A 23,540-nucleotide genomic window follows, 5' to 3' on the forward strand; every position below is an offset into this window, starting at 1 on the left:
ATGTTTACAACAGGGGCAACAAAAACCCTCCTAGCTTCCGAGCCATTTCTTGGGCAAAGATCAATGGTGATTCAACATAATCCTGGGGCACTACCGTCCAAGTCAACGCAAGAAACGCAAACTAGAATCACTCCTGTGACTCTTCAGCCACAGGGATACTGAAAAAATGCTTTGCCAAATCAATCAGTGAAAACCTGGAGTCACCTGGGATAAAATGGTAACAGTGTTAGGCACCAGGGGTGCTCTAGCATGTACAGCATCGTTTACTATTCTAAGGTTTTGCACAACACGATAATCACCAGCTGGTTTCCCAACAGGTAAAATTGGTGTGTTACAGGGTGAATTCAGACAGGGAATCAAAGCGACCTCTTTCAACTAACTCACTGTGAATTGGAGTAATACCCTTTTCAGCTTCTTTGCTAAGAGGGTACTGAGCTTTGTAAGGCCTGTGGGTGCTTTTTGGAACGACCACAATTGGTGCCGTTTCGTTAACACCCACATCTTTCCATTGATTTCCAGGAGCTTTTGATAAGCTACAATGGGGAACAGAGCCAGGGACTTCATACAGACTTCTCTTAGTATCTGTCAACAACACTCCAGCTGCTACAAAGTCTTCTCCTCTGTATATCAAATTCATCTCAACTTTCTCTTTTTGGTTTAACCATCTCTGTTGGTATTCAGGGTCTCTTCAAAATAAGGGAACAGCAGCAGTACAATGTACAATGTTCAGAAACTTCCCAGTTAGCATGCATTGGTGAAGAGAGGGATTGATCTCTCAGCTGTCCCTCAACATGTTGATAATTTAAATGCCAAGCATAGTAACAGTTCATTAGGCAGAGGGAGATTCCATTTTCTCTCGATCCCAATGACAATCTTTCTTCAGTACATGCAACAGATACATTCATTTTACACATTGAATATCTTACTTATACATTCAGGCAGATGAATATAGGAATTGGTGTTTCCATTTCCACTCCCCCTAAGGGAAAGGTCAAACATTCTTCAGAGGGAATTCCAGACGCTCCAACTGTGCACATTGTTTTCTTTGAAGGGAAAACAGATAGCCCCAGGAACCGTGGCCCCAGTGTCCACCAAAAATTCAATTTTATGGTTATTACCTAAAATGTCAATCAGGAGGTTTTGGGTTGACATGGTGGTCAATTTTAACACTTGACAGGTTTCTTCTGCTTCTTCTTCATAGTTTTCTTCATTAGTGTCTTCTGTTTCCACCTCATCCTATGTTTGGTAGCCCCCTTGACCTCCTCTTCCAAATGTTATGTATTTATTTATTTCACCCTTATTTAACCAGGTAGGCAAGTTGAGAACAAGTTCTCATTTACAATTGCAACCTGGCCAAGATAAAGCAAAGCAGTTCGACACGAACAACAACACAGAGTTACACATGGAGTAAAACAAACATACAGTCAATTAACAGTAGAAAAATGAGTCTATATACAATGTGAGCAAATGAGGTGAGATAAGGGAGGTAAAGGCAAAAAAAGGCCATGGTGGCGAAGTAAATACAATATAGCAAGTAAAAAAATAAACACTGGAATGGTAGATTTGCAGTGGAAGAATGTGCAAAGTAGAGATAGAAATAATGGGGGTGCAAAGGAGCTAAATAAAAAAAACAGTAGGAGGAGAGGTAGTTGTTTGGGCTACATTAATAGATGGGCTATGTACAAATGGGTTGTCAACCTGTACACCAACAGATGGGGAAGGCCAATCGTTTTGTTTTTCTCCTCCTTCAGGACAATCTCTTGAGAAATGCTTCCCACAGCTCCAGTCTGTCGTTCTGTCAGCCACAGCAGGGGCCCCTCGGCCTCTTCCTCTGCCTCTTCAGTGTCCACAGTTACCACAATTTCATTCTCTTCTTCTTCCAGAGTAGTACATCAGCTGTGCCTTCTTCAGTGTCTTTCCGTCCTTTAGTTTCATATTCATTCAACTGTCTTTCTGAATGCATGATGTATGGCTTTACATCAGGCAGTGGTTTTGTTTCCCATTCGTTACAGCTGTCTTCAAATCTTGTCTCAGGCTGCTGTATTAGTCTTGGTCAGGCGTCAGGCATGAGTGTTGGAGGAAGACTGTCCCTACTCTTTCAATGCAGTCACTCAATTTTTCATCAGTTACCTGTTTGGTAGAATGGATTTTCTGCCACTCTGTGTGTTTAGGGAAAGCAGCCTTTATAGCTGTAAACACTGCATCCAGCTGGTCACCACGATACATCGCAATCCCACATATGTTTATAGTCCTTCCATTTAAATTTTTAACAGTGGCAGAGTATTTCTTCAATTTCTATGGTGGTGGGGTTGTACATGGAGATGATTGTTTTTACCTCTTCTTCGAACTTTACAGCATCAGCTGGGTCAGTGACATCACCCACTAGCTCTTTAATTTCATCAACATCCCAGCCTCTTCAGTTCTTCAGTTCCAACATGCCACCACCATCATTGGGGTTTGGGTAGCATATTATCGGATATATTCCCAGGGGATGCTTTTTCTTCTTTCTCGTAACTTTCCAGTTTTTTTCCCTTGTTGCAGTCCTCACTGCTGCTTGTTTCGTCTTTTTCGTATTGGCTACTTTCTTCTTGACTAACATTCTTCCTGCTGCTTGCGCTTCTTAAGGGTTCCCTTGGGAGAAGGGCTTCTTCTTCTTCTCTTCATCCTCCTCTTTCCTCTCTGGTAGTTCCACTTGTTTTACCATCAGTCCTCTTACAGCTTTATCCTCTGCATTTTCTGCTTCCCTCCCATTTTCTGAAATCGTCCCACTTCACTTTCACTTTATTGTTATGTCTATCTTTTCTCTCAAGTTGGCTTCTCACAGTTTAGCAGTGCTCAGTGTCACGTCAGCTAGGAAATCTCCAAATGTCAATTTTGTCCAATCTTCTGTTTGGTTCAGTACCCCCCTACTAAATGTATTGGACATTATTTTACGCAGCCCCCTTGGTTCCCAGTTTGGATTGTCCATGTGACCCATATTTAAAGCATTTGGAGAAAAAATAAATCAAAACACAGCTTTCACACTGGAGCTAATCTCCTGTTCAGTAAATTAGTCAAGCACACAATACTCCTACATTGCCTTGAAACTTCTTATGGTATAGGAGACGCTTGCGTCCCACTTGGGGAAAAAACAGGGAAAATGCAGCAAATTCAAATAATGATATAAAATCAAACATTCATTAAATCACACATGTAAGATACTCAATTAAAGCTACACTCGTTGTGAATCCAGCCAACATGTCAGATTTTAAAAAGCTTTTCGGCGAAAGCATAAGAAGCTATTATCTGATGATAGCACAATGTCAACAAAGAGGGTAGCATATTTCAACCCTGCAGGCGCTACACAAAACGCTGAAATAAAATATAAAACATGCATTACCTTTGACGAGCTTCTTTTGTTGGCACTCCAATATGTCCCATAAACATCACAATTGGTCCTTTTGTTCGATTAATTCCGTCCATATATATCTAAATGTCCATTTATTTGACGCGTTTGATCCAGAAAAAAACAGATGTCAAAAAACGCAACGTCACTACAAAACATTTCAAAAGTTGCCTGTAAACTTTGCCAAAATATTTCAAACTACTTTTGTAACACAACTTTAGGTATTTTTAAACGTTAACAATCGATCAAATTGTAGACAGAGCTATCTGTGTTCAATACAGCAAGTAAACAAACCATGCTCCTTTTTACATCTTGCGCAACTCTCAATTGTGTAACGTTGTTCCAGGATGTGCTTCTTCTTCGTTGCACAAATGAATAACCTCAACCAAATTCCAAAGACTGGTGACATCCAGTGGAAGTGGTAGGAACTGAAAACAGATTTCTATGAAATATCCCTTGGCAAAGACAAGTCAGGGAACAGTCAGAGGCAAAAAATAATAATAATTCTGAACAGTTAGTCCTCTGGGTTTTGCCTGCTACATAAGTTCTGTTATACTCACAGACATGATTCAAACAGTTTTAGAAACTTCAGAGTGTTTTCTATCCACATCTACTAATAATATGCATATCTTATATTCCTGGCATGAGTAGCAGGAAGTTGAAATTGGGCATGCTATTTATCCAAAAGTGAAAATGATGCCCCCTATACCTTAAGAGGTTTTAACAAAGTTATCGCATACACTAGTGTTCTATTCATACAGGTATTTAGATATCTAGACTAGTTGGTCTATTTAACAGCGTATTTGGAATAGTACTCACTTCTTTCATAACTCCACATACATAATACATCAAACTCCACCGATGAGACATGTTATCCTCATGCAATCACAAAAAATGAGTCATGTTACCCTCAGAGATATGTTATCCTCATCACTAACGAGACATGTAATTCGAGACATCCTCTGAGACATGTTATCTCAAAGGAGATTTTTGAGACATGTTATCCTCTACCTGTAGATAAGGTAGATAACGTTGTAGATCAGCTCACATAGAACTGGAAAAATCAGCTCACACAGAACTTGAAAACTCAGTTCATATCCTCTCCATATTCACACAACTTTCACATCCACATTCATTTAGTACTATTCCCAAACAATCTCTGTAATCTGCTTATTACCCTATGTGCATCATCAACGATTCTCTTGTTGCTACTTTCTACACATATACATAACACCCCGTATGAAAAAATACTGCAGACCACATAGACATTTCTTCGAAATGCCTAAAGACAGCTGTCAGTGGGGCTTTCCATGGTACCATTATGCCCTCGCTCTAGTCTTCTCTTAAAACTAGTGAATAGTCTTCTCTCTATAAGACTTATGGGTACCTTTTTATGTGTTACATGCTTTCATTTTTTTGTCGTTTAAATTGACTTACTGAAATTCAGAAGATATGTCCCTCAGAAGTTCGTATATCAGGTATCTTCCCCCAGGCAGCTCTCAGTTAAAGTCTGTTCTGGGCGGTTCCACGTAGTCTTTGGTCAGATGGGAATTTCCCTTACACTTTCCCACTAAGGAATGCTGCACCGGTGTCTCCCATGCAGACCTTCACTGGGATGCTCCACAGGTGGAATCACTGATCCTGTTTGTTGACGCCAAATTGTTGTGGAAATTATTATACGGGGACGCTCTAAGTCAATCTTAAATGAATCATCCTTTATTATCAGCTCACTGGAGAGGTTCCAACCAACACCATGCACCATAGTACACATGTCAATCAGAAGCTCTACTGGGGCAGTCCCAGCAGTTGTCTTATATAAGGCAATACACAGACAATGTTTTTGCATGTTTTTGCATGATTTAGTATAAATCATTCATCATTACCATTGTGTTTCATTCATGTAACCGACCAATACTGGTTTATAACATGTGACAGACAGACCAATACCTCACAAGGTTTCTTCTCTCTAAACTGAGATGTCTTTCGTACTCAAAACAAGGTCTGGGTGTACTGCCAAGGATTAGTTCAATCAGACCCTTGCATAAACACAGGAATTGGTTATTAGAACATCACATGAATAGAACACAGAAATTAGTTATAAGAAAAGCCCATGTATAACATTTCCATCCCAATATGATATACATGGAGTACACAGTGCAATTAAACACTTACTTGCAGGTTAACCTCTCGACAATGCAAGAACAATAGACAAGTAAGTAGCTATGTGAATAAAAAGAGTAATAAAATAAAATCTCAATTAAATAATTTCACCAATTCAATAGTGGGTCGTTTTTTTAAACGAATAGTTACATAACCTATATGGAAATAACTGTAACGATTGTCGTCGGGAGAAGGAGAAGAGGACCAAAGTTCAGCATGGTAGGTATTCATAATACTTTTAATAAAGTGAATATGGAACAAAAACAATAAACCGACAAAAGAACAGTTCTGTAAGGTGCAACAAAAACACTATACAGAAAATAACTACCCACAACCCATAGTGGGAGAACAGGATGCCTAAGTATGGTTCTCAATCAGAGACAACGATTGCCAGCTGCCTCTGATTGGGAACCATACCAGGCCAAACACATAGAAATAGAAAGCATAGAACACAAAACATAGAATGCCCACCCCAACTCACGCCCTGACCAAACTAAAATAGAGACATAAAAAAGGAACTAAGGTCAGGACGTGACAATAACAGACATTTGCCACGTATGTTTACCTTTAGAATGGATTAGGTTATAAGACCTCTATGATTAATTTTGTTTTGTCAGTTCTGCATTGCTCATTTTAAAAAAGGGTAGGAAGCATGAGTTTTTACTCAACAAAAAAACAACACAATGTGTTGGCAAAGATTTAGAAATATCACGATCTGGTTACCTATAACAACAAACATAGTTACTGTTTTTTTGTGTTTTTTTTTTAACATATTTATTAACTTATATCCGGATGTCTTCGGAACTACCCCTAATGCACTATTTTTCAAGGTCATGTGCCGGACCTGCTCTGTGCTATCGAGTTCGTATGCTAGCTCGGTAGCTAGCTCAAACTGCCTAAAGTTAGCCACACGTCATGCTCTTCATGGACTTCATGGCTGTGTTATCTAATGGGAACCCATTAGCACTGCAGGCTCTGTTGCCTTCTTGCCGTGGGCTCAAAACAAAATAAAAACTCACACCTGCTTAAAACAAACAAAGAAATCACACCTGCTTGCTCTAATTGTGTAATGGTGGTACCTCGTCTATTTTCCTTTTTGTTTTGTCAATTTCTCGGCATGTTCTCTGTGATGTAGGCTACGGGAGTTTTGTTACTTTTACACCTTAGCTTAATGCTAGCACGCTAGCTGACTGACATCTATTATGGATTTTTCTCACCATAGCTATTCGATTTTCCCTGACACTTACCCTGATGGTAACCGAGCCATTAATCTGTAAGTTTCTGCTCTTTTGATCTGTGGTTATCTTTTAGTTGTGTTGTGTTCAAACTGGTCTCCAGTATTAGGGCTCTTGCATGCCAACCATAACCGTGCTGGTTGGCAAGGTTGGCTAGGCTAATAGCTCCTAACGTTAGTTGGCTAAATAGCTAACATTAGCTGGCTGGCTAATATAGCTGCATATTAAAGGTCTTCTCGGGTCCGTTCCAATTTCCTCCCAGGACCCTACCCAAATAAATAAAATGTTAAAATATGTAGACCCGAGGACAATCAGGCAAAGGCCCCGTATAGACCCGGTCAGGTTCAGACCCAGTCTGATCCGATCCAAGAGAAGCAGCAGAAAATATATATTTTAACTACGTTATTAACTGAAGCTGTTAATGCATGCACCGGGGGAGAGAGGAACAAAGGAGCTAGCAGTAAGCGCCATGCCTTGTGGTGTGTGTATGTGGCTGATGGTGCAAGTATGTACGGCAGTACCAAATCGGAAAGATAGATAGGTGCAAGCCCATTTAATGCTTTGTAGGTTATCAGTACAGCCTTGAAATCAGCCCTAGCCTTAACTGTAATATGATCAAATGTTTTGGTTCTAGTCAAGATTCTAGCAGCCGTGTTTAGCACTAACTGATGTTTATTTTATGCTTTGTCCGGGTAGCCGGAAAGGAGAGCATTGCAGTAGGCTAATCTAGAAGTGACAAAAGCATGGTTAAATAATTCCTGGTTAAATAAAGGTTAAATAAAACAAAATTGACAATGTTCTCTCTCCCTCCCTCCTGCTGCAGTCGGGTTTATAATGTTATTACACATACCCGTGACAATCAAATCAGATCCGACCCAGATCCGAGGGTCAACTACAGAATTGCAGGTCCCGGGTTTGGCCCCAGGTAATCGGATTCGGGTGGACCCGTAAAGACCTCTACTGCATATACAGTGTATTCAGAACCCTTGACTTTTTCCACACTTGTGACTCGCCACCTGGATTGATTTATGTAGCAAGAAGTAGAGATTCAGAGCTACAAAATGGTATATCATACACTGCATTTGAGGAACAATGGGAAAGTAAATCGCCTTTGAATGTTTTAGTATCTAGTGAAGAGCTCTTCTTTGTCTACATTCAGCGTCATTCACACCCTCTCAAGCTTTAGTCCCACCGATCTCGTTATGCTCTCGGAGCGCACACTTGGCGCTCTGGCCGATGATTTGTTTACCTCTGGATTACACAAAAACAGCCCAACCAGCTCTGCTGGCAACAATTAGTACGCTTTTTTGCAGAAGTTTACTGACACCGGCCATATTCAACGGGTGTTGTACACATCTCACGTAACATTAGCTAACGACCCAGCCAGCTAACGTTAGCTAGTTAAGCAACAATGAACAAAGTGCCAACAATGCCACAGTGCTGGGAGCCAAACAACCAAGTTCAATGTTAACTAGCTAACAATAGACTCTAACTAGAAAAGAAAACGGCTCGGGGGAACAAATAATAACGTCTGCTAAGGAGCCAGCCAGCTAACATTAGCTAGCTAGCTATCTAAGTATGGTTCTCAATCAGAGACAACGATAGACAGCTGTCCCTGATTGAGAACCATACCCGGCCAAAAACGAAGAAATACAAAAACATAGAAAAAGGAACATAGAATGCCCACCCTAGTCACACCCTGGCCTAACCAAAATAGAGAATAAAAGCCTCTCTATGGCCAGGGCGTGACAGCTAGTGGGAAGGTTTCTACTTCTTCTGTGGCTTAACCATCAAGGCTTGTAATTATACAATTGTATTCGTATTTACAGATGGCATACAAGTTTGTTATTAAGGCACATGAATGTTCACATGTTCGAGAAGGCATTTCTGCCAAAAAAACACATTTTGATTTTTTTTTAAATTACGTTCAAATGGCTCTCCTGTGAAGTCGTGACTTGCGACATATGCCTAGTTCCTGAATCGGGTCACATTTTGTTACGTCACAGCCTCTAAAATTATTAAAATCGCTTTTTTCCCCTCATCAATCTGCACACAATACCTCATAATGACAAAGCAAAAACTATTTTTTGACATTTTGCACATTTATTAAAGATATATATTGACATAAGTATTCAGACCTTTTACACAGTACACGATTACAGCCTCAAGTCTTCTTGGGCATGACAAGCTTGGCACATCTGTATTTGGGGAGTTTCTTTTATTCCAAAAAAGTCAAGGGGTCTGAACAGTCAAGGGGTCTGAACACTTTCCGAAGTCACCATAGCCAACTTTTTTTTATGTTTAGTTAGAAGTCGTTATCTAAGCTACAGTTAGATTGGAGTCATTAAAACTTGTTTTTCAACCAATCCACAAATTTCTTGTTAACAAACTATAGTTTTGGCAAGTCGGTTAGGACATCTACTTTGTTCATGACACAAGTAATTTTTCCAACAATTGTTTACAGACAGATTCTTTCACTTATAATTCACTGTATCACAATTCCAGTGGGTCAGAAGTTTACATACACTAAGTTGACTGTGCCTTTAAACAGCTTGAAAAATTCCATAAAATGATGTCATGGCTTTAGAATCTTCTGATAGGTTAATTGACATCATTTGAGTCAATTGGAGGTGTACCTGCCGTCATACAGCTCAGGAAGGAGACGCGGTCTGTCTCCTGGAGATGAATGTTCTTTGGTGTGAAAAGTGCAAATCAATCCAGGAACAACAGCAAAGGACCTGGTGAAGATGCTGGAGGAAACAGATACAAAAATATCAATATCCACAGTAAAACGTGTCCTATATCGACATAACCTGAGAGGCCGCCAGACTACGATTTGCAACTGCACATTAGGACAAAGATGGTACTTTTTGGAGAAATGTCCTCTGGTCTGATGAAACAAAAATATAACTGTTTGGCCATAATGACCACCATTATGTTTGGAGGAGAAATGGTGATGCTTGCAAGCCGAAGAACACCCTCCCAACCGTGAAGCATGGGGATGGCAGCATCATGTTGTGGGGGTGCTTTGCTGCACGAGGGACTGGTGCACTTCACAAAATAGATGGCATCATGAGGAGGGGAAAAATTATGTGTATATATTGAAGCAACATCTCAAGACATCAGTCAGGAAGTTAAAGGTTGGTCGCAAATGGACAATGCTTGGTCTTTCAAATGGACAATGACCCCAAGCATACTTCCAAAGTTGTGGCAAAATGACGTAAGGACAACAAAGTCAAGGTATTGGAGTGGCCATCACAAAGCCCTGACCTAAATCCTATAGAACATTTGTTGGCAGAACTGAAAAAGCTTGTGCGAGCAAGGAGGCCTACAAACCTGACTCAGTTACACCAGCGCTGTCAGGAGGAATGGGCCAAATTTCACCCAACTTATTGTGGGAAGCTTGTGGGAAGCTTGTGGAAGGCTTCCCGAAACGTTTGACCCAAGTTAAACAATTTAAAGGCAATGCTACCAAATACTAATTGAGTGTATGTAAACTTATGACCCACTGGGAATGTGATGAAATAAATAAAAGCTGTAATAAATCATTCTCTCTACTATTATTCTGACATTTCACATTCTTAAAAAAAAGTGGTCTTCCTAACTGACCTAAGACAGGGAATTTGTACTGGGATTAAATTAAATGTATTTGGCTAAGGTGTATGTAAATTTACGACTTCAACTGTGTGTGTTGATAGTAACTGGATGACTTATTCAGTGTTAATGTAATGTTAGCAGGCTGGTAAGGCTAACGTTAGTAGGCTAGTAGGGTCAACGTTAGCAGGCTAGTTGGCTAGCAACCTTGCAAGTTGATTTGTAAAAAATTCCTAAAGTATTTGCTTGTAAATTTGCTGAAAATGTAATTGAAACCAGTTGTCCTGAGTGCAAATTATTTGTTTTAATTTGAAATGTTGCTTTTTAAGTTATTTATGTTGGAGTTTATGTTATAGGCAATAAGGAAAAACATTTTCCGATGTGACTTCGGCATTCTTCAGAATTCTAATCGGTTTGATGTAATGACTAAAAAAAATTAAAAGTGAGGTGTAACTTTGCATTGGGACTTTTGAAGCGTATGCTAATGCAAATCCACATGTGGTTATGTTTATGCTACCTACCCTTTAAATATTATGTTGTAGTTCAGCTTCAGTCAACAGGAAAAAAGTTCTATCATCTCTTCGGTCTCAGCTAGCTAGCCAGCCAGTAGCTACCGATGTGGCTAGCCAGTCAAGCTAGCTACAGAAATTAAACCAATCAAATACACTTGTTGGAAATAAACACTTTCCTAATATCATGACTTACATCAACAACCTTAGCTTGCCCATTCACTGAATATACGGTTAAATAACTCTGAGTGACACGCAAAAGCTTAAGGATGCTGAGCGCTAATGCTAGCTTATTAGCATTATCCAACCTTTATGTTGAGGTCGACTAACTAGTTAGCTAATCAAATCAAATCAAATTGTATTTGTCACATACACATGGTTAGCAGATGTTAATGCGTGTAGCGAAATGCTTGTGCTTCTAGTTCTGACAATGCAGTAATAACCAACAAGTAATCTAGATAACAATTCCAAAACTACTACCTTATACACACAAGTGTAAGGGGATAAAGAATATGTACATAAAGATATATGAATGAGTGTTGGTACAGAGCGGCATAGGCAAGATACAGTAGATGGTATTGAGTACAGTATATACATATGAGATGAGTATGTAAACAAAGTGGCACAGTTAAAGTGGCTAGTGATACATGTATTACATAAAGATGCAGTAGATGATATAGAGTACAGTATATACATATACATATGAGATGAATAATGTAGGGTATGTAAACGTTATATTAGGTAGCATTGTTTAAAGTGGCTAGTCATATATTTTACATCATTTCCCATCAATTCCCATTATTAAAGTGGCTGGAGTTGAGTCAGTGTGTTGGCAGCAGCCACTCAATGTTAGTGATGGCTGTTTAACAGTCTGATGGCCTTGAGATAGAAGCTGTTTTTCAGTCTCTCGGTCCCAGCTTTGATGCACCTGTACTGACCTCGCCTTCTGGATGATAGCGGGGTGAACAGGCAGTGGCTCGGGTGGTTGTTGTCCTTGATGATCTTTATGACCTTCCTGTGACATCGGGTGGTGTAGGTGTCCTGGAGGGCAGGTAGTTTACCCCCGGTGATGCGTTGTGCAGACCTCACTACCCTCTGGAGAGCCTTGCGGTTGTGGGCGGAGCAGTTGCCGTACCAGGCGGTGATACAGCCCGCCAGGATGCTCTCGATTGTGCATCTGTAGAAGTTTGTGAATGCTTTTGGTGACAAGCCAAATTTCTTCAGCCTCCTGAGGTTGAAGAGGCGCTGCTGCGCCTTCTTCACAATGCTGTCTGTGTGGGTGGACCAATTCAGTTTGTCTGTGATGTGTACGCCGAGGAACTTAAAACTTACTACCCTCTCCACTACTGTTCCATCGATGTGGATAGGGGGGTGTTCCCTCTGCTGTTTCCTGAAGTCCACAATCATCTCCTTAGTTTTGTTGACGTTGAGTGTGAGGTTATTTTCCTGACCCTCACGTCCTCCCTGTAGGCCGTCTCGCCGTTGTTGGTAATCAAGCCTACCACTGTTGTGTCGTCCGCAAACTTGATGATTGCGTTGGAGACGTGCAGTCGTGGGTGAACAGGGAGTACAGGAGAGGGCTCAGAACGCACCCTTGTGGGGCCCCAGTGTTGAGGATCAGCGGGGTGGATATGTTGTTGCCTACCCTCACCACCTGGGGGCGGCCCATCAGGAAGTCCAGTACCCAGTTGCACAGGGCGGGGTCGAGACCCAGGGTCTCGAGCTTGATGACGAGCTTGGAGGGCACTATGGTGTTAAATGCCGAGCTGTAGTCGATGAACAGCATTCTCACATAGGTATTCCTCTTGTCCAGATGGGTTAGGGCAGTGTGCAGTGTGGTTGAGATTGCATCGTCTGTGGTCCTATTTGGGCGGTAAGCAAATTGGAGTGGGTCTAGGGTGTCAGGTAGGGTGGAGGTGATATGGTCCTTGACTAGTCTCTCAAGGCACTTCATGATGGCGGAAGTGAGTGCTACGGGGCGGTAGTCGTTTAGCTCAGTTACCTTAGCTTTCTTGGGAACAGGAACAATGGTGGCCCTCTTGAAGCATGTGGAAACAACAGACTGGGAAAGGGATTGATTGAATATGTCCGTAAACACACCAGCCAGCTGGTCTGCGCATGCTCTGAGGGCGCGGCTAGGGATGTCGTCTGGGCCTGCAGCCTTGCGAGGGTTAACACGTTTAAATGTTTTCCTCACGTCGGCTGCAGTGAAGGAGAGTCCGCATGTTTTGGTTGCAGGCCGTGTCAGTGGCACTGTATTGTCCTCAAAGCGGGCAAAAAAGTTATTTAGTCTGCCTGGGAGCAAGACATCCTGGTCCGTGACGGGGCTGGTTTTCTTTTTGTAATCCGTGATTGACTGTAGACCCTGCCACATACCTCTTGTGTCTGAGCCGTTGAATTGAGATTCTACTTTGTCTCTATACTGACGCTTAGCTTGTTTGATTGCCTTGCGGAGGGAATAGCTACACTGTTTGTATTCGGTCATGTTTCGTGCTATGGGAACGACATCTTCAACGCACGTTCTAATGAACTCGCTCACCGAATCAGCGTATTCGTCAGTGTTGTTGTTTGATGCAATACGAAACATATCCCAGTCCACGTGATGGAAGCAGTCTTGGAGTGTGGAATCAGATTGGTCGGACCAGCGTTGAACAGACCTCAGCGCGGGAGCTTCTTGTTTTAGTTTCTGTCTGTAGGCAGGGATCAACAAAATGGAGTCGTGGTCAGCTTTTCCGAAAGGAGAGCGGGGCAGGGCCTTAAATGTGTCGGGGAAGTTAGAATAGCAATTATCCAAGGTTTTTCCAGCCCTGGTTGCGCAATCGATATGCTGATACAATTTAGGGAGTCTTGTTTTCAGATTAGCCTTGTTAAAATCCCCAGCTACAATGAATGCAGCCACAGGATATATGTTACAGTCTCTGATGTCCCTCTGGAATGCTACCCTTGCTCGGATTTCATCAACCTTGTTGTCAAGAGACTGGACTTTGGCGAGTAGAATGCTAGGGAGTGGCGCGCGATGTGCCCATCTCCGGAGCCTGACCAGAAGACCGCTTGCCCTGCACAAGCCTGTGGCTAACTCTGCTGCTTCTGCTGCACTTTGACTTTCTGACGGTTATGTCCTCTTCACACTGCTGCCTCAACTTGCTCAACCTGCTCGCTTTTTTGCGACTGCTTTCGGAAGATGTTCCGAATATCCATATTTGCTCTGTGCTATATGCTCATCCAATCACAGCAGGCATCACGTCACTCCAGGGACTTCTTGTAGTGTCTGCTACTGCCTAGCGCAGTATGTTGTATTATTTATTTTTGTCATTAACGTGTAATACTGCATAGCGCAAGTGATGGAAACTCATCAGACGGAAATAAAAATGAGAATTTTTTGGGGTACGAGGAAAGGCTGAAGCCCTAGAAGCCCAGGCCTAATGACGTCACTGCTACTGACAGGATAACAGAAGCCATAGGGGGTCAAGATGGAGCACGGTCAATTGGCCTTTGCACACCTTTCTCACTGCTGGCATTCTGGTCCCATCAGTATAGAGGAACTCATACTAATGCCCTGGACCAGAGCCAGCATTCTCCTAAATATTTCCCTCCAACATGTCAGGGTTCACAACTGGTTGCTTTATTATGTCCCTCACTGCAGATGGAAGAGGATCCCAACATTGTGAACCGCAACACCGAGCTGGATGACATCCTCAGACAAATATCAGAGCTGGACAAATGGAGAAACATCTTCAACTCCCGTGGGTAAGTTGGAGAAGTCAATTTCACCTTTCAAATGATTGTTTTCTTTGGGTCATTCCATAGGCCTGTGCAGTAATTATGAAAAGTCTGTGCTCTTTTATAGCCTTAACACATCTAGTGCATAAAGATATATTCAAGCAAGACCATGCACATTACTTTAAACTTATCAGATCATATTTATTTACAGGTTGGAATTACAAGATTGTATCATTAAAGTAAGTTGACTGTTTTCTTTTACATTAAATAACTTGAAAATGCCAAAATGAACTTTGGGTCATTCTTGAATCTGGATTTCATTCCCATAAAATGCCTTGGCATGGATTCATTGCTCACCAATGCAATGAATAGAAATGTGATTTTGTTGAATACATTGAAATACATAAAACAGTTTAAAAATGTTTTAGATATACACTGAATGTACAAAACATTAAGAACACCTGCTCTTTTCATGACAGACTGACCAGGTGACTACAGGTTAAAGCTAAGACCCCTTATTGATGTCAGTGTAGAAAAAGGGGAAGACAGGTTAAATAGGGATTTTTAAGCCTTGAGACAGTTGAGACATGGATGGTGTATGTGTGCCGTTCAGAAGTTTTATGGGCAAGACAACATATTTAAGTGCCTTTGAACAGGGTATGGAAGTAGGGGCCAGGCACATTGGTTTGCATCAAGAACTTTAACACTGCTGTGTTTTTCACACTCAAGGCAGTTTCTCGTGTGTATCAAGAATGGTCCACCACCCGAAGGACATACAGCCAACATGACACAACTGTGGGAAGCACTGGAGTCAATGTTGGCCAGCATCCCTGTGGAACGCTTTCGACACCTTGTAGAGATCATAACCCAACGAATTGAGGCTGGTCTGGGGGCAAAATGGGTGGAGTGTGCAACTCAATAAAAGGAAGGTGTTCTTAATGTTTTGTACACTCAGTAGCCTACTTATAAATATAAATCCATTTAAAAGAGGTTCTTAGTTTTATGACATTCTCTTTGTGAATCCATAACCATGTATTGTGACCACAAGCACTTGCACACCTGCATCTCCCATCTCACCTGCACTTCTTGCATAAGTCAGTTAGGCTAAAGCTTACATTTTCAGTGTGATAGCTGATCCTATGCAGATGCTCTTCTCAGATAACCGCATGTCACTCCTATCCAATCAGACAACGTGGTGCAGTGTGTGTGGAGGGGTGGGGTGGGGGAGGGCTTTTCGTCACTGAACCTGATCTGCCTCGGAAAGACCAGAAGCGGAGAGAGGAGAGAGAGAAGAGAAAGAGAGAGAACTGGGTGGGGCATATACGTTTACTGCTCACCCAGCAAGGCTTACTCTATCTCTCCCTCTGTCATCTATCTCTCTCTGTATCCTTCGCTCTCTGCCTCTCTTTCCCTATTTTAATTTCCCCTATATATCTCCCTGTCTACCACACCTCTTGGCGACTTCATGTGGAGAGTGTGTATAGTATAGGTATCGTCGTGCTGTAGTTAGGGTTAAGGGTGTCGAGGCCCCGTGGCGTGATGACAGACTACCAGGAGCTCCTACAGACCATCCGGGATCTGCAGCCCTCCAGACTTGGCTACATCGAGATCCTTCAAGAGGAGGTAAAGAGGAACCAGGATGTGAGTGATGACAAATACCTCCGGCAGTGTTGGGGCCAATTAGTTTCAGTTCAGAACGCAAATTGGCAATAAAGTCCATTCAGGATGTGAATTGACGGAATTTAAATTAAATTGACTCCAAACCTGACCACCACTATCTCTGCGCTGGTCCCCTCCGGAGCCAGCATAACTTTTCCACAACATATTTGTCTCTATGTCTGTCCTTCTCTTTCTCTGCTTCCATTCCTTTCTCAGCATACCTTTTGGCAACTACATGTAGAGAGTGTGTATAGACTCCTAGAGAGTATATGTATGGCCCCATCCAGTCACATGACAAAACAATGATATGCTATAGAACTGGGTCATTCAATGCCTTCAGAAAGTATTCACACCCCTAAATGTATTCCATATGTTGTGTTACAGCCTGAATTCAAAATGGATTAAATATTTATTTTCTCACCCATCAACACACAATAAACCATAACGACAAAGTGAAAACATGTTTAGACATTGTTGTGGTAATTTTCTGTATTACTAAATGAGGAGAGTTTACAAACAACACACAAGTCAGAGTTATATTTTAAAGTCCATCTTTAATAACATGAGCTTCACCATAGCCCTTTGACTCTCAGATCAATTCAGTGTCTATAAAATAATTATCTGAGAGTGCTTACAAAAGAATACTTAGTATCTTTTATAGCCAAGATACACCCCCCTCAACTCACATGACGAACCACAGATCTTAGGAACTTCACAAAGGGCATTTTACTTGAGAGAGGAGTATCCCATAGCCAGATAGCATTAGCTATAAATTATCATTCAGTTTGGTCTCTTAGACGAGGTTCTACTTCTCGTTCTTGGTACTTCATAGTACCAAAACATTACCTCATCCAATGGCATATATCAATTGTCAATTCTAGATACTCCCATCTCAAATACACCCCCTCCTGGACAAGCTCACGGAGGGGAGTGGGCCTCTAGGTCATATACTAGGTCAAGATTCATGCAACATCAGAGGGGTAATACAATGGTTCCAGACACTGCCATACTCCTCCCCCCAAAGGGAAAAGGAGGGAGTGACTGGAGTACAGACATGGTGGAGCCCTTCACATGGTTTAGGAATAGTTACAGACACATTAAAATATGAAGACAATGTTCAAACCTGACTTCTCCCTTTCTGTTATTCTGCATATTACCAGACATGTAAAATACAAGCCTGACCTCTCCCCTCTCTGGGCCCCAAGTGACTTTTCCCTAGAGAAGAAAGGAAAATGCAACTGCCAACAGTATAGTCCAAAAGAAGACATTCTAATAACAAGTATAAAGTAAATAAAACATCTTATTTATCTATGTTACCTAACTAATTCTGATTCAGCTACGACAACATGGACTCCAGTTGAGTGTCATGAGGCGCAGGTGTGTGATCATTGTTGATCATTGCAAGACAACCATTTGTCACGACTTCCGCCGAAGTTGGTCCCTCTCCTTGTTCGGGCGGCTTTCGGTGGTCGAAGTTGCCGACCTTCTAGCCATCGCTGATCCTCTTTTCATTTTCCTTTGGTTTTGTCCTGTCTTGTATCACACCTGGTTCCAACCCCATTCATTACATGTTGTGTATTTAACCCTCTGTTCCCCCTCATGTCCTTGTCGGTGATTGTTTGTTTGTAAGCATTGTGCAAGATATGTTCTGGTGTGCGACACGTTTTTCTACCCATTTGTATTATTTGTATATTTTGGTTTTCTGAGTTTTTTAGCACTTATTACACTGCTCTGTTTTATACCAAGTTCGATCTCCTGCGCCTGACTTCCCTGCCACCAGCATGCACCCTTACACATTTACAGGTTTTGCCATAGATTTTCAAGTAGATTTAAGTTAAAACTTTAACTCGGCCACTCAGGAACATTCACTGTCTTCTTGGTAAGCAACTCCATTTTAGATTTGGCCTTGTGTTTTAGGTTATTGTCCTGCTGAAAGGTGAATTCATGTTCCAGTGTCTGGTAGAAAGCAGACTGAGCCAGGTTTTCTTCTAGGATTTTTCCTGTGCTGAGCTCCACTCCATTTCTTTTTTTATCCTGAAAAACTATCCAGTCCTTAACGATTACAAGCATACCCATAACATATGGAGAGTGGTACTCAGTAATGGTTTGTATTGCATTTGCCCCAAATATGAAAAGGTGATTGCCTTGCCAAATTTTTAGCAGTATTACTTTAGTGCCTTGTAGCAAAAATAATGCATGTTTTGGAATGCTGTACAGTCTTCCTTCTGTTCACTCTGTCAATTAGGTTAGTGTTGTGGAGTAAAACTCCAATGTTGTTGATCCAGCCTCAGTTTTCCATCACAGCCATCAAACTCTAACTGTTTTAAAGACACCTTTGGCTTCATTGTGAAATCCCTGAGCGGTTTCCTTCCTCTCCGGCAACTAAGGTAGGAAAGACGCCTGTATCTTTGTAGTGACTGGGTGTATTGATACACCATCCAAAGTGTAATTCATAACTTCACCATGCTCAAAGGGATATTCAATGTCTGCTTTTTTTTAATTTTACCCATCTAGCAATAGGTGCCCTTCTTTGCGAGGCATTGGAAAACCTCCCTGGTCTTTGTGGTTGAATCTGTGTTTGAAATTCACTGCTCGACAGAGGAACCTTTATAGATAATTGTATGTGCGGGGTACATGAGGGGTAATTGAGGTAGTCATTCAAGAATCATGTTAAACACTATTTTTGCACATAGAATGAGTCCATGCAAATTATTATGTGACTTGTTAAGCACATTTTTATTCTTAAATTTATTTAGGCTTGCCATAACAAAGAGGTTGAATACCTATTGACTAAAGGCACTTCAGCTTTTCAATATATATATTTTTTAAACATCTCAAAAAACATAATTCCACTTTCACATTATGGAGTATTGTATGTAGGCCAGTGAACAAATCTAAATGTCATCTCTTTTAAATTCAGGCTGTAACACAACACAATGTGGAAAAAGTAAAGGGTTGTCAATACTTTCTGAAGGCACTGTATATGTGCCACAGTGTCCAAACTGAATGGAAAACAAAACAGCCATGAGGGCAACTGTGTTGACAGCTGAGAGATGGAGACAGAGAGACACATAGCGGCAGAGAGTTTAACCATATGTTTACCATCATCTCATTCATGTAACCTTATCATATTGCAGGTTCTTGTTGATTGGATTAATGTCAAGATTCAATTCAAGGATTGTTATAGAGCAGCAAACTAGACTGCTGAAAATGTACCCTTTGAAAGGTATTTTCCCAGAGATCGCAGTCACGGTAAAGGCTGTGCATGTCAGCTCAATTGTTATTTACCTTTAAAAGTCTGTTATAGGGTGCTGCCGATTGACACCTAGCCTGAACCTCTTTTAAAGAATGTGGGGCTTTCTCAAAGAAGAGGAATTGTGTGTTGTTGGAATATGTGGGACATTGTGAACGATAAGGTGGGATCTTTCTGAAGGTCTCTGTCACGTCTCTCTGCAGAGGCCTCTGGAGAGGACTAAGCTTGAGGAGGAAAGCGAGGATGGCACAGGCAGGCCACCGTCCACAGCACAGCCGCCTTGTGGAAACACCAACCTATCGACAGTGCCCTACTCTATCCCCCGGGCCCTGACTGTCTCTCCTAGCCTAGGAGGGCTCCCTATCACACCCGAGTTAGCTGGGGTGAGTCTGCACTAGCAACATGAGCTGGTCACTTGACACCTGCTGCTTCCAATTGCTGTGTTTGTGTGTTTCACTGTGTGTGAGTGTGTATGTGTGCGTGCCAGAGACAAAAGAGCAGCAATACAGATACCTTATTTATTCATGGTCTTCTTAAGCAATGGATTGAGTTAGCAAGTGTGGTCATCTGAAAACAAGTTAACAAGGTATTTTACTACAGCCAAATTATCTGGAAACTGTTTTTGGGTAGTTGTTTTCTGTACAGTCTCTGTTGACATCTGTCAAAACTAGGACTGTGGAGGTCATTACATTTTGTCAGCTGGTGATTGTCAAGCAAATAACTTCCGGTCTCACTGTAAATAATCATTAATTTACATAAACACATTTAGCATCTCCTGGTTTCCACGTATAGCTTACAAGCCACTGATGCGGACCTTAGAAACATCTACATTCCAAAAAGTAGTAATAAATCCATGTAATAGACTACACCATCACAATAAACCCATTATTTATTTTAGACAGGGCTAAAGAAACACTATGATATGAAGAAAATGTTGTGTATTTCAGAAGAACAGAATAGCATACTCAGAGTTGTCCTTATGTTAGGGCCTAATATGGCTTTGGCATGTGGCTGTGGGCTACACTAGTTCAATTAGCAAAAAAGATTAGATTAGAATTTTGTGGCATTATTTTATAGTATGAATAATACAATTAAACAGAGCTGAATAAAATAGAAAGAATGTTTTCTCCAAACGATTTCCGAGGGAGTGTACACGTGGCTATTCGGTGTTGAGCAGTTAACAAAGAAACACGTCCTCATATATGCTTAATTTAGAGTTATTTATGCAACTTTAGTTGCGATACAAACGTTGGGCTATGTGTTTTGATTTTTAATACATTCATGTCTGCATGATGCGATTCTAATGATGAATTGAAAAAAAGCAGCATGAAAGGCATAAACTCTGCTCCTTGTGCAGGCTGCACACACTTCATCAGTTTCATCAGTTTCTCATTCACAATTTGACAAGCACTTGATAATATTCTCACCAGGCCTCAAATCTACCGGCGCATCCCCCTTGTGTGTCATCAAAAAAATGCTCATGCCTTTTACAGCCAAAGTGGCCATTGTGCTCTTGGACTGAAAATAATCATTTTAATTCCCTTCTCCCAGCAGCCTGCTCCGAAGCACCTCTCACTCACAAGGCGCTCTCAGATATTTCAATTCTTATTAGCCAATAACGGTCACTTGATCGGGTCGTTCCCACAGCCATCTCACCTCCAAAGTAGGCTACAAGTGAAGACAATCAGGGACGCAACTGTGAGCGTCCCTCTTATCGAATTCCAACGCACATATTGAAGATGTTAGAAGCATTGTCCACATTTACATCACTAGACTACTATACCTTATAATACAAAAATGGACCTATTCTATTGCTTAACTTGTCCTTCTGCGCAAAAAAAAAATATTCCAAACATACTCTGGGACAGTCGTGGGATGCGATAGATCACAAATTAATACAACCACTCGCCTCAAAAAAACCTTTCAAAGCAATGAGGCTGATGCAACAGATCAGAACATTTAGCTTAAAATGTTGATAAAACTGTTAGTCTATTTCTTCTTATTATAAACACAGTAATCCACACACGGCAGTAGGCTATAAGTGGAAACGTACCAAAATGCAAAAAAAAATGTTTTCAAAAGTGACTGCAAATGCTTTATTATAAAGGTGCATTTTTATGGTGAAAATTATCTTCCCCAAACTTTAAACTGCTACGCTACCTACGTATGCCAGTTAAACTGTTATTTGGCCACATTAGTTTGATACAAACCTTATCAAATCATACAGGCCTATGAGCTAGGCTACATGAGGTGTGACTATGATTGGAAAAGTCGCAACAAAAGGCATGCACTGTTTCTTGCTTTACTGCACAAGCTGGGAATCATTCGCAAGTGATAACACATAATTCACAAGTGATAGCCTAATATTGTCACCGATCAGACTATAGCCTACTAAATAATATGCTGTATGTGTGATATTCGTTTTCAATGGACCATTATCATGCACGTGTCTCGGAACAGGGGCAAGGGGAAAAAAGTATTCAGACTCCTTGACTTTTTCCACATTTTGTTACATTACAGCCTTATTAAAAAATGTATTACATTTTGTTCCGTCATCAATACCCCATAACTACAAAGCAAAACAGGTTTTTAGACATTTTTGCAAATGTATATATTCTTTTTTTAAGTATTCAGACCCTTTACTCAGTACTTTATTGAAGCACTATTGGCAGCAATTACAGCCTTCTTGGGTATGACACTACAAGCTTGACACACCTGTATTTGGGGAGTTTCTCCCATTCTTCTCTGCAGATACTATCTAGCTCCGTCAGGTTGGATGGGGAGCGTAGCTGCACAGCTATTTTCAGGTCTCTCAAGAGACGTTAGATCGGGTTCAAGTCCGGCTGGGCCACTCAAGGATTTCAGAGAATTGCCCCGAAGCCACTCCTGCGTTGTCTTGGCTGTGTGCTTATGGTGAACCTTCGCCTCAGTCTGAGGTCCTGAGCACTCTGGAGCAGGTTTTCATCAAGGATCTCTCTGTACTTTGCTCCGTTCATCTTTCCCTCCATCCTGACTAGTCTCCCAGTCACTGCTGCTGAAAAACATCCCCACAGCATGATGCTGCCACCACCATGCTTCACCGTAGGGATGGTGCCAGGTTTCCTCCAGACCGGATACATGGCATTCAGGCCAAAGAGTTCAATCTTGGTTTCATCAGACCAGAGAATCTAGTTTCTCATTGGTCTGAGTCCTTTAGGTGACTTTTGGCAAACTCCAAGCGGGCCTTTTACTGAGGAGTGGCTTCCGTCTGGTCACTCTACCATAAAGGCCTGATTGGCAGAAGTGCTGCAGAGATGGTTGTCCTTCTGGAAGGTTCTCCCATCTCCACAGAGGAACTATGGAGCTCTACCAGAGTGTCTATAACGTTTTTTTAGGCTACTAATGACCATCAGCAGCATCAGAGCTTGGAGAAGCCTAGTTACCGTGACTAAACAGTCATGTGGAATTTGACTGTGGTCATGACTCGTGACAGCCAGTGTGGTGGTAATACGATCACCATAACAGCCCTAGTCTAAACGAATGTGAATCTTGCATGGACGGACAGGGACCAGAAAAAGGCCGGGCATTCTTCCTTGACCCTAACACATTATTTGCCAAATAATGATACTTTTGCACAAAAACCCCAGTTGAGACAGGCCCACTGGGCGAAAGATGGACCAGCCCATCTGACATTTGCCAAAACTGTCCTTTGCCTTTTGCCTCTCTAAATAAGTAGACATTTACCTAGAGTTGAATTACAGAGGTAGAGTTTAGTTTAGAAATATATAAAATAGACGTCAAGCTCTGGTAGAGGATACGTTTTTTTTGTCTTTCAGAACCTCAGGAAGATTTTGTTCGGCAATACTTTTTACGTCTTCAACTATGAGTGGAAGAAGTCCTTCTTCAAATTCAGGGAGCCCTACTCCAACCTATCCTATGCCCTGGAGGCCGAAAGAGTGAGTAAACAAACAGTGTGTGTGTGTCTCAATCTCCCCTTCTTCCTGAAGTGTGCACTCATTCAATATGAAGCGAACAAGTGCACACTT

At 41.5% G+C, this 23,540-nt stretch overlaps 1 protein-coding gene across 2 annotated transcripts in view; it reads left to right on the forward strand.

Moving 5' to 3' along the window:
- Positions 1-23,540, forward strand: part of mindy4b (MINDY family member 4B) — a 44,464-nt gene that overhangs the window by 1,754 nt on the left and 19,170 nt on the right. The window contains exons 2-5 of one of the 2 annotated variants that reach the window (XM_021587272.2): positions 14,527-14,630; positions 14,815-14,842; positions 19,719-19,898; positions 23,331-23,450. In XM_021587272.2, coding sequence (XP_021442947.2) covers positions 14,527-14,630; positions 14,815-14,842; positions 19,719-19,898; positions 23,331-23,450 — 432 coding nt within the window. Of the gene's footprint in view, positions 1-14,526; positions 14,631-14,814; positions 14,843-15,371; positions 16,245-19,718; positions 19,899-23,330; positions 23,451-23,540 lie in introns of those variants that run through there. The other variant, XM_021587273.2, reaches the window with a different exon arrangement.

Source organism: Oncorhynchus mykiss, chromosome 27, assembly GCF_013265735.2.
Source record: "Oncorhynchus mykiss isolate Arlee chromosome 27, USDA_OmykA_1.1, whole genome shotgun sequence".
Classification (NCBI taxonomy): Eukaryota; Metazoa; Chordata; class Actinopteri; order Salmoniformes; family Salmonidae; genus Oncorhynchus; species Oncorhynchus mykiss.